This window comes from Procambarus clarkii, chromosome 93 (assembly GCF_040958095.1).
Source record: "Procambarus clarkii isolate CNS0578487 chromosome 93, FALCON_Pclarkii_2.0, whole genome shotgun sequence".
In the NCBI taxonomy this organism is placed as follows: domain Eukaryota; kingdom Metazoa; phylum Arthropoda; class Malacostraca; order Decapoda; family Cambaridae; genus Procambarus; species Procambarus clarkii.
This window is the reverse complement of record NC_091242.1, coordinates 4578474-4590656: the sequence shown is the minus strand read 5'-3', so window position 1 is coordinate 4590656 and position 12183 is coordinate 4578474. Positions and strand designations below refer to the sequence as shown.

At 43.8% G+C, this 12183-nt stretch overlaps 2 protein-coding genes across 3 annotated transcripts; one reads left to right on the top strand and one right to left on the bottom strand.

Annotated features, from left to right (window-relative positions):
* Positions 1-1255: 1255 nt before the first annotated feature.
* LOC123746885 (uncharacterized) lies at positions 1256-12056 on the bottom strand. Of its 2 annotated transcripts, none has more exons than XM_045728736.2 (7): positions 11799-12056; positions 11350-11504; positions 10058-10236; positions 9017-9190; positions 8618-8761; positions 8071-8249; positions 1256-1925 (listed from the first exon to the last, which is right to left on the bottom strand). In XM_045728736.2, exons 1-6 carry the CDS (start codon positions 11822-11824, stop codon positions 8136-8138), a joined length of 792 nt encoding a protein of 263 aa, XP_045584692.2. In that variant the 5' UTR covers positions 11825-12056; the 3' UTR covers positions 1256-1925; positions 8071-8135. The 2 variants fall into 2 exon arrangements, with proteins under 2 accessions (XP_045584692.2, XP_069175669.1); XM_069319568.1 differs by having other exon boundaries at positions 10058-10233.
* On the top strand, positions 7517-8059 carry LOC138359811 (keratin-associated protein 9-1-like). The gene has a single exon (XM_069319517.1). The coding sequence runs from the start codon at positions 7517-7519 to the stop codon at positions 8057-8059; it is 543 nt and encodes a 180-aa protein (XP_069175618.1).
* Positions 12057-12183: the final 127 nt, after the last annotated feature.

Below are 12183 nucleotides of genomic sequence, written 5' to 3'. Positions count from 1 at the left end.
GAGACTTTATAAGGCAAGATAGGTAAGTATTTTTGATAATGTCACGTTAATACTGGTGAACGCTTAATCAATTTCCTTGACTCACTGAACAAGATGTTGGACTCACTAAATCAGAAACAAAATAGTTCCTAACTTTTGTAATATTTTAAGAAGCGCTGTAATGTTATCAAGTCTAAGAATAGCTTGTTAAATTAGCTGATGTAAATGTTGTATAAAGTCATTGACCTTAATGAGCAACCTTCTTGCAACCTTCTTGCAACCTTCTTGCAACCTTCTTGCAACCTTTAAGTAGCAAGACCGACAATCAACAGGTGTACAGGTTCCTGAGCCTTTTGGGCTCTATCATATCTACACTTGAAACTGTGTATGGAGTCAGCCTCCACCACATCACTGCCTAATGCATTCCATTTGTCAACCACTCTGACACTAATAAAGTTCTTTCTAATATCTCTGTGGCTCATTTGGGCACTCAGCTTCCACCTGTGTCCCCTAGTGGGTGTGCCCCTTGTGTTAAATAGCCTGTCTTTATCTACCCTATCGATTCCCCTGAGAATCTTGAATGTGGTGATCATGTCTCTCCTAATTCTTCTGTCTTCCAACGAAGTGAGGTTTAATTCCCGTAGTCTCTCTTCGTAGCTCATACCTCTCAGCTCGGGTACTAGTCTTGTGGTAAACCTTTGAGCCTATTCCAGTTCAGTCTTATGCTTGACTAGATATGGACTCCATACTGGAGCCGCATACTCCAGGATTGGTCTGACATATGTGGTATATAATGTTCTGAAAGATTCCTTACACAAGTTTCTAAAGGCCGTTCTTATGTTAGCCAACCTGGCATATGCCGCTGATGTTATCCTCTTGATATGGGCTTCAGGGAACAGGTCTGGCGTGATATCAACCCCCAGGTCTTTCTCTCTCTCTGAATCTTGAAGTATTTCATCTCCCAAATGATACCTTGTATCTGGTCTCCTGCTCCCTACCCCTATCTTCATTACATTACATTTGCTTGGGTTAAACTCTAACAACCATTTGTTCGACCATTCCTGTAGCTTTTGTGTGTGTGTGTGTGTGTGTGTGTGTGTGTGTGTGTGTGTGTGTGTGTGTGTGTGTGTGTGTGTATGTGTGTGTGTGTGTGTGTGTGTGTGTGTGTGTGTGTGTGTGTGTGTGTGTGTGTGTGTGTGTGTGTGTGTGTGTGTGTGTGTGTGTGTGTTTCAACAGTTATGCAATTCTCCATATTAAAGTTTAAATAAAATTCATGTTAAATTAAAATTTTATTTCTTCATATTTGCTACAAGGAAAACAAATTGAAATGCGGGTTAACATGCAAGGAAAATTTCAAATATTTTCTCTTAAGTGTTCATAAGGAAATCTTCATTCTTGGTATCTGATTAAGTTACAGTGACTCCAAACCCAAAACATTATTATAAAATCCACCACATTAAAAGTATTTGAAGAGATCATTTTATTAGTGTATAAGCAACACTTTAAGACAGGCATATATTGTTTGTCTTTTGGTTTGTAAACATGTCGAATTCTCCAGGTATGCCAATTGATCCGCAAAGTTTATGTTTGGTCAGCAGGCCGGTGATCCACCAATGTCCTTATCGGCCTACCCATGGTAACCGAAAGACCTCCTGGAGGAGCAGCAGTAGTACTGGTTTTGATATAAGCTTCGGCACCAGTACCTACACCCTAAGTAGCCATCACCGGGGTTGACGAGGAAGAGCTGGCTGAAGCCTGGCACGTAGTTTGGGAAGTTATGTTGGGTGAAAAATCCGTGTCCAAACTTGTGTCCAACCAAACTCAGTCCCAGTGCTGGTCCCTTGCCAAAGCCACCACCGTAGCCGCCATAGGGACGGTGGGCGTGTGACGGAGCCAGGACGCAGACAGCCAACACCAGAGCGGCCAAGACCACGAAGTGACGCATGCTGGAATGTAAGAGACGGAGACACTTGAGATCAGGTGCGAGGCTACATCTATCGACTCCTCAACACCACAATCGATCTTAGTTCAGCCTGCAAGCAAACTATAAACCCGTACAGAAAACAAGATCAAATTTTCAATATACATTAACAATAAAAAGTACCTTCCATTGATTATTGCAAATGTGCAATACATTACCCGACCCATAACTTAGATCCATTAAAGATCACTTTGACAAGCTCAACGAGACGATGAAGATAACATGATCGTTGATCCAAAACGCTGCACTTGATCAGAGTTTTTTTAAATATATAAAATTATCTACTGAAGTTACCATTGTTAGCACACCCTAGGCTATATTTTTTATACAAAAAAAATTATATTTTTATTATTATTACTATGTTTAAACTTACCAAGGAATACAAGGTAAACTGTCAACAGAACATATATTATATACTATGCATTAAAACTTAACCTTGTACCTAGGAACAGACAAAAGCGGCTGTGACTTCATACCTGGATAGATGTGGCAGAGCTGACGCCTAGGAATGGGTGCGCTTGTGTGTGTAAGTGTCAGAAGAGCTCCTCGCCGGATATATATGTATATACCTTGTGGCTGGCACTGTAAATACCCATATACCCCTTGTCCCACTCCAGTTGCCACGCTGAAAGCTACTATTTAACCCCTATGTACCCCAGTGTTCCTGAAGTCATCGTACATCTGGATGTTTTTCCTGCTAATGTTTACGTTTTTTATATTTCCCTACTTATTGTCGTATCAGGTTGATTCGTCGAGTGAAAAATATATTGTTTCAGGCTAGCAATAAAAACCTGAAGATGCTAAACGAGAACGAAACATTCAGACTGTAGCTGACTGTTTGTGAAGTCGTGAGTGGACTGTGGTCAATCGGAATTCTACGAGAAATGCCAGTTGAAGCGATAGCGACAACCTGAAGTGTTGTTTGGTAATAAATGAAGTCAGTGGTTCCGGTGTCATCAACGAGCAGACATGAAAGCGATATCAGGAAGACTGTGTAATCAGCAGGAGTCATTATCTAGCCAAGTGTGAGACCAGGCAGAACTTTTATGGTCAAAGTGCGCAAGACCTGGACACATAGTCATTTGATATCTTGGTATTCATCGACACATATGGAGGACGGTGACCACCAGGAGAAGTGTATAAGCTATGAGGAAGGGTTCCAGCGAGGAGAGTGGACCAGCTCCACCTCATACATCCCTCCCTCCCTCCTGTGGATTACACAAAGAATGGGGAAGCTTCCACAGCCGAGAGAGTCACATAGGAGGACATATTTGGGGTAAGGCTTGTGTGTCACTGAAGGTAATTCTGTAGTGTATATATATATATGTATGTAATGACATATAACTTGCTATTTTGTAATTTGTAAGTGTAAGGACGGAAATGTAGATTTAAGTGACGAGGTTAGTGTAAATACAGATTATTTGGGAGTTAAGCTAGATTGCTTTTAGTGTTATATATGAACTTTGCTGTAGTGAAGTTATTGGAAATATATTATGGCAAAAATTTTAAATTTTATAAAGAGATTTTGCGGTAATTAATATTGATTGGGATATGTTCTCGTGATGGATAGAAACAGCCTAAGCTACTCTGTCCTTTTCTTTTGTATTATCTCCATAAACTTAACTGAACTTGAATTCACTACTTTTCGAAATGTAAAGTAAATGTACTAATTTGACGGGGAAACGAAACTTAATACTTACCAAAAGTTTTGTATATATATATATGTATATATGTATATATGTATATATATATATATATATATATATATATATATATATATATATATATATATATATATATATATATATAATATATATTAATATATCGCATTATGTAGTCGAGTGGGCAAGTTATGTATTGTTAACAACCCGCAATGGCTGCAGAGGTAATTTAGGCCTCGCTGTGTGCGTTTGTTAACATCAGACACTCCTGGGAGGATTGGCAGAGCCAGAGACTCACTAGTATTCACTCAGAGCCTCATTAGAGCGAGTCCGTCCCTCTACCGTCCAGCCCAAGTAATTGGACTCAGTGAAGAGAGTGGTTGTATAAAAATAATTCGAAAGGCGTTGCTTAGGAACTTAAGCTCGACCCTGACAACAAATCTAGGTAGGCACACACGCATACGCACGCCCGCACATGCAAGGTTACAAAACCCGATCACAGGACCAGTTTTAAGATTCGTGAGACGCTCTGGGTAAACAATCCCCTTGATTCGCTTTCAGGAATCCTTCTCAATCCCGCCATTCACACGCCCCCGCGTTCACACGCCTCAAGAGCCTACACTCCCCTGAGACCACACGCCTTCGTATCCATATACGTCCCCTGCCCCTACACGCCCCCCCCCCCTCAGCGCCTGCACGCCCCCTGCGTTTACAAGACCCCTGCGTCTACAAGCCCCCTGCGTCTACAAGCCCCCTGCGTCTACAAGACCCCTGCGTCTACAAGACCCCTGCGTCTAAACGCCCCCTGCGTCTACAAGACTCCTGCGTCTACAAGACCCCTGCGTCTACAAGACCCCTACGTCTAAACGCCCCCTGCGTCTACACGCCCCCTGCGTCTACACGTTCTCGGCCAGAGTCCGGCTGCATCCAGTTTGCTTTCAGACTCCGGCAGGTAAAACAGGTTTTTGAAGCCTGCGCCGCCCAGTGTTACTGACGGGCATGATCTTGGGGATGGGGTATTGGGGGGAGTGGAGGGGTACTGGATGGGGGGATGGGGTATAGAATGGGGGGAGGGGGTATAGAATTAGGGGAAGGGGGGGAACGGGGGGGTTTCCGGCCTCGGCAAGACACGTGTCTCCAACACACAGATGTCTATATATGAGACAGATAACTGATAATCATGAATTAATGAGTGTTATTTTAAATAAGTTATTTGTACTTTTAAGAGGGGAACTTTAATACTGTTTTTGAACAAACTGCAGCCGAACAAATCTGTAAATGGTTGGAGAGGTTAAATTGTCTAGTTTAGTTGTTACCAGGGAGGAAGTTATGAAATATAAACATTAGAGCCCAACAAGTCACCCCCAAGAGCCAGACAAAGCGTCTGCCAGGGTACTTGAGGAATGCCAAGACAAGCTTAGTGAACCACTGGTCTTGCATATTGATGTTGCGCCGATATTGAAGAAGGGAGATAAGTTGCATCAACATATCATCCAATTACGTTACTCTCAATTGCAGGAATATTGTTAGAATCGATAACTGCAAAAGCCATTCGTTTGCATGTTGAACAAACATAAATTAACTATAGGATTCTCAAAATGCCTTTATTTAGAGCCACCCATGTTTAACAAATTTACTCTCATTCTTTTCAAGTATATTTCAAACAGTTGACAATGGAAAGGATTGCAGCATTTTATACCTTGAATTTAGCAAAGCCTTTGATACTGTTCCTCGCTGCTAGTTAGTTAGAGGGGCAAGATATTGGAGGCATTATACTTCGTTAGATTAGCTCGTGGTTATTTCATACACAAGAGAGACTTCGGGCAATAGTAGGCGGAGTGGGGGAACCATTTTAGGGGGAGTACCCCCGGGGCTCGTTCTGAAACCTGTAGTGTTTACTACGTACACGAACGAGTCAGCTTCAGGATTGAACGGCAACGTTTGCAAATTTGCGGACGATACAAAAATAGGTGAGGAATGTCTTTGTCGAGTGAGGTACCTGTGTTGTGAGGGATACACTTGTGTTATGAGGGGTACCTGTATCGTGAGGGGTTACCCATGTCGCGAGGGATATCTGTGTCGCTACGGGACGGATACCTGTCTGTCGAGGGAGTACATCCAGGTGTTCTCAGTTAATGATCCTAGCTTGGGAATTCTCAAGAGTTGAAAATATATATCCTTGAGTATTTCCCCAGTTGTTCATTAAACAACAGGTTATGTGTGTGTGTGTGTCTGTGTGTACTGCTTGTGCTACCAAGACACAGCTCTTGGACCCCGCCTTTCTAACCGATATAGTTGTCTAATGTACTGACTCCCTTCATATTTTCCTCTATCCTATCTACTGTATAATGACCATAGGAGACATTTTATTTCTGACATCATCAAGACCATTTGAGTAGTCTTTCTGGCCACCTCACACTTCACCTTCTGGCCTCCTCTGAGGAAAATCGTGTCAACGCCCCCGGGGGCCTGAGACATGACGGTAATCCCACACCAGGTGAGACAACATCTCTCGTAGTCTCTCCTACACGCCACGAAGTTTCTCTCCTACACACCATATAGTCTCTCCTACACGCCAAGTAGTTTCTCCTACACGCCAAGTCTATAACAACAAACTCTCTTGAGCCACAACCACCACTAACTCAAACTGCGTGAACGAACTCAAACATATAGGGATTCTAACCTTGCAGTTACGGGACTACAGAGATTTATTTTTATTAAATATAATAGCACCTAAGGGTTTAATAGCATCCTCGACCCAATGGGAATAGAGTCCGGTGTTCCAACAACCTAACCACCACATCCCAGCAGTTCACCTGAGTGTAACAGGTTAACATGTTAGAGGTTAATGAAGTCAATGTCCTTGCTTAGTATTTATTGGTTGCTCAGTTTTAAGTTCTTGTGATTTGGGAGGACTTGTGGGTCGACATAGTACTTGCGGAAGACTTGTTGGTCCACCCAGTACTTGACGAAGACTTGTGGGTCTACCCCAGTACTTGACGAAGACTTGTGGGTCCACCCAGTACTTGGGGAAGACTTGTGGATCCGCCCAGTACTTGAACAAGACTTGTGGATCTACCCAGTACTTGACGAAGACTTGTGGATCCACCCAGTACTTGAACAAGACTTGTGGATCCACCCAGTACTTGAACAAGACTTGTGGATCCACCCAGTACTTGAACAAGACTTGTGGGTCCACCCAGTACTTGACGAAGACTTGTGGATCCACCCAGTACTTGAACAAGACTTGTGAGTCAACCCAGTACTTGAACAAGACTTGTGGGTCCACCCAGTACTTGCGGAAGACTTTTGGGTCCACCCAGGACTTGAAAAAGACTTGTGGGTCCACCCAGTACTTGAAAAAGACTTGTGGGTCCACCCAGTACTTGAAAAAGACTTGTGGGTCCACCCAGTACTTGAACAAGACTTGTGGGTCCACCCAGTACTTGAACAAGACTTGTGGGTCCACCCAGTACTTGCGGAAGACTTTTGGGTCCACCCAGTACTTGAAAAAGACTTGCGGGTCCACCCAGTACTTGAAAAAGACTTGTGGGTCCACCCAGTACTTGAAAAAGACTTGTGGGTCCACCCAGTACTTGAAAAAGACTTGTGGATCCACCCAGTACTTGAATAAGACTTGTGGGTCCACCCAGTACTTGAACAAGACTTGTGAGTCCACCAGTACTTGAACAAGACTTGTGGGTCCACCCAGTACTTGAACAAGACTTGTGGGTCCACCCAGTACTTGCGGAAGACTTTTGGGTCCACCCAGTACTTGAAAAAGACTTGTGGGTCCACCCAGTACTTGAAAAAGACTTGTGGGTCCACCCAGTACTTGAAAAAGACTTGTGGGTCCACCCAGTACTTGACGAAGACTTGTGGATCCACCCAGTACATGAGGAAGACTTGTGGGTCCACCCAGTACTTGAACAAGACTTGTGGGTCCACCCAGTACTTGGGGAAGACTTGTGAGTCCATCCAGTGCATGAGGAAGATTTGTGGGTCCACCAAGTACTTGAACAAGACTTGTGGGTCCACCCAGTACTTGAAAAAGACTTGTGAGTCCACCCAGTACTTGAACAAGACTTGTGGGTCCACCCAGTACTTGAAAAAGACTTGTGAGTCCACCCAGTACTTGGGGAAGACTTGTGAGTCCACCCAGTACTTGAAAAAGACTTGTGGGTCCACCCAGTACTTGAAAAAGACTTGTGGATCCACCCAGTACTTTAACAAGACTTGTGGGTCCACCCAGTACTTGAACAAGACTTGTGAGTCCACCCAGTACTTGAACAAGACTTGTGGGTCCACCCAGTACTTGAACAAGACTTGTGGGTCCACCCAGTACTTGACGAAGACTTGTGGGTCCTCCCAGTACTTAAGAAAGACTTATGGGTCCACCCAGTACATGAGGAAGTCTTATAGGTGCACCCAGTACTAGGAAGAGCTTACAGCAGAGCATGAGAATCAGGAAGAGGGAGAACCAATAGTGATGTTGTTAGACCAGGAACTATTGGCTACTGTTTGAGGAAGATGATGGTACTGTTGCCGAGGCCGTACTGATTGACGAAACAGTCTCGGTACTGGTCCAGGAGCAGGTCTTGGAGACTCATCTGATTCATCATCACCGCCTGCCGGAAGGAAATACAAGCTCATGTTACTGGTGCTAACCTCTTGAAAGAGAGAGAAAGAGAGAGAGAGAGAGAGAGACAGAGAGAGAGAGATGACAGCTTAAACTCTGCTATAAAGTTATTTGGAATCTATTGTATTTTTTGTCAACCGTTCACATTCTTGGTATTTTCTCTACACCCACTTTCTCCTCCCTTTTGTATGATTACCTGTATACATGAGTATACTTGTATGATTATACATGACACTGTATACACGAGTGTACATGTATATAAATCTACCGTGACGTGATGAAGAACATATGTCCTCATACCCACCATGGAGGAGGGGGTGGGGCCTTGTAGTCAACACGATGAATACCCGTACTCACCTTGACAGGATGGGTGTACTGAGTACACAGGGCGTGGAAGACACTGGAGGGCTTGAGGGCGTGAGCGAGGACCAGGTCAACGGAGGGACGCCCCAGGGCGACCAGTAGGGACGCTAGGCTGATACACTGCTGCTTCTGCTTGTTCTGAGGTCAGAGGTCAGAGGTCAGAGGCCGATGTAGTCATATATCGCAATGGCGAGCTAGGATATGGGATAAACTAAGAGCTGGGATATAGGATAGACTAAGAGCTAGTATATAAGGACAGATTAAGAATTATGAACAGCTCAAAAATGTCATTTCTTCTTCAAAAACAATGATTTTTTATTCAATGTTTAAATTCTCCAGATAATTTTATTGACACTGAATATATCAAGTCTGAAACCGTAAAAGAGGACTCACTAGGTAGGGGACGGTATCGGAGAGGCAAGCGTGTGAATACCAGAGGTGGGGGACAGGAGAATGACCTGGCTGGTCCTCTGGTCTGGGGTCGAGCCACAGTCCCGTCTTCCCCAGCATCCCCACCAGTGCTGGGGACTCCCCCGTCGCCGCCACAATAAATTCCACCTCTCCTATCTGTAATGTTATTGCTGAATTAAAAATAAATAATGAATAATCTTTTCTCCCCTCAAACACTCTCTCTGTCTCTCTCTGTCTCTCTCTCTCTCTTTCTCTGTCTCTGTCTCTGTCTGTCTCTCTCTGTCTCTGTCTCTGTCTCTGTCTCTCTCTCTCTCTCTCTCTGTCTCTGTCTCTGTCTCTGTCTGTCTCTCTCTGTCTCTGTCTCTGTCTCTGTCTCTCTCTCTCTCTCTCTCTCTCTGTCTCTGTCTCTGTCTCTGTCTGTCTCTCTCTGTCTCTGTCTCTGTCTCTGTCTCTCTCTCTCTCTCTCTCTCTCTCTCTCTCTCTCTCAGTCTCTGTCTCTGTCTCTGTCTCTGTCTCTGTCTCTGTCTCTCTCTCTCTCTCTCTCTCTCTCTCTCTCTCTCTCTCTCTCTCTCTCTCTCTCTCTCTCTCTCTCTCTCTCTCTCTCTCTCTCTCACTAGCAATGTCAGTCAGTCTGTCAGTTTGTCAACCAATCACACTGTATTTCCTCCGCTGATTCATTTACACACATATATTCAACTAATATGAAAATTACAACACAGGAGGAACTGAAGAAATACTATTTATATTTATAAGTCAAATGAAGTTCCACATGGACCACAGCTAACCACACGACGTTTCTGCAACTTATATATTAAATAAGAGATCAAATATGACATTTTTCTTAGTATCTTCGCAACTGAAGCTGATGCCAAACAAAAATAAATATAAAAAATCTGATTTTGAAGGAAATCAAATTGGGCGGTCTTTGAAACTCTTCAAGAAGACTTAAAGACTTTAAACAAGTGAAGCCAGTAATGTATATAGTTTAGGCAAAATCGCCAATTAATGTAAACCAAGACTCACCATTGCTGTTACCTTCCGCACAATCTCCAGGTCGTCCTTAGTCAGGTGGTCCTCCGAGACAGGTGTTGTGGGGGAGGCTGCCTCAGGTGGTCTCAGGAACTCCTCCTTCACCACCTGCAATAGCTGGGGGTCGTCCCACATGGGGGAACCCAGCAACATCTCCTCAAGACAGTCATCTTCTGCAACAAATTGCAATGTTATTAGCAATCACAATAAATAAAACATATTTCAGCTAAAATATTAGTAATTTAAAATGATGGTCTTGATAGGTAAACTGAGTGAACAACGAAGATATCAACAGTAGTTTGTCTTTTACAGGTGAGACTGCTGGGTCGGTGCAGCGACGATCTCGCTTCTTGCAGAGTCGGCGTTCGATCCCCGATGGTTCAGGTAAGTGGGCACCGTTCCTTCCCTGGAACTATCCCAGGACCTTGTCCTCATATACTAGCTCCTTGTCCTCGTATCCCAGCTCCTTGTCCTCGTATCCCAGCTCCTTGTCCTCATATCCCAGCTCCTTGTCCTCATATCCCAGCTCCTTGTCCTCATATCCCAGCTCCTTGTCCTCGTATCCCAGCTCCTTGTCCTCGTATCCCAGCTCCTTGTCCTCGTATCCCAGCTCCTTGTCTTCATATCTCAGCTCCTTGTCCTCATGTCCCAGCTCCTTTTCCTCGTATCCCAGCTCCTTGTCCTCACACACCTTCCAAATGCCGCATAGTCATTCTGGCTTAGTACTTTCTCGTTACAATTTGCACGCTTGATCTATGATCAGGAAATGCCAACTACGAACTTTATATATAAGCTGTATACGTGAACTGTATAATCTGTATTTGTAAGCTATAATATGCATACGTGGCACACGTCTTTATATATGAACTATGAGTCGTATATGTGAGACATAACCGACTCGGGTTAATTACTATATCGTAACACGAACAAATAAACTGGCAGCAACAAACATATATTCGAAAACAACTCCGATCAACAAATCAAGTACGACAAACACAACCAATTCTACCCAGAATTTCCAAACTATGACATAAATTGAATTGTAAAATAAAGAACCAACCGACTCGTGTATAGGAATGCAAGAGTTTATTCGTTATTTATTTATTTATATATATAAAAAAGATACACTGAGTTGTGAGAGTACATAACATTGACGTTCTTACATTCGTACAAAGCCACTAACACTGATATAACGTTTCAAGCAGTTAACAGTTCGTCCCCAAGTTACCAACCTTCATAGCTTCAATTGTCCTGTAACGAAGAGCAAGAGAGACCCAACGACTCACCTGTAGGGATGCCACAGTCCTCGTGAGTGTGTGGCGAGGCGCTGGGGAGACAGACCACCACAGTCACCACCACACACACCACCACAACCACTACCACCACCGCTACCAACACCACCCTGCCTGATAGTCTGCCACAGGGTCCGTCTCTTTCACGGCTGGTAGGGTGAAAAAGAGACGGATAATTAAACGGGTGTTCGATGGAACGGGGTGGAAAAAGAGAGACAATGAAGGGAATAAATTTAATGGAAGGATAAAATAATAAAAAAAACAGAGAGAGCGAATAAGGGAAAACTATTGTTAGTAATTATTATTAAAATGATGTGACAAATGTGATGAGATGAAGATGACGGTGAAGATGATAGTGGTGGTGACGAAGGTGATCTCATAAAACTTTAAAACACGGACATAAAACACACAAGTTAAAAACAAAGGCTGGAGATTATAATTACCGAGACAATTGGGCCTTCCGCTCCATGCACGCGTGTGTGTATGTGTTTGCGTTTGCAAGCACGTGTGTGTGTGTGTGTGTTTGTGAGTGTGTGTATTTACACACTTGACATTACAAGGACACTTTACACACTGCTAATCACCAAAACACGTTGCAAACAATAGACATAAAGGTTGCAGGGAACTAGGCGTGAGGGTTGACGATCAGCCTCACCCGTCCGCTTGCGAGGAACAACACGACCTGAACTGCCACACAACAGGAAAACCCCAACTGTAATCCTGGCTTGGTCCAGCGTGTCGACGTCGACCTCGACGCACCAGTCTTGGGCCCCCTGAACCCCTGGTGTGGAGAGTATGTCGACCTGAACATAGTTACTACGTTCTAAA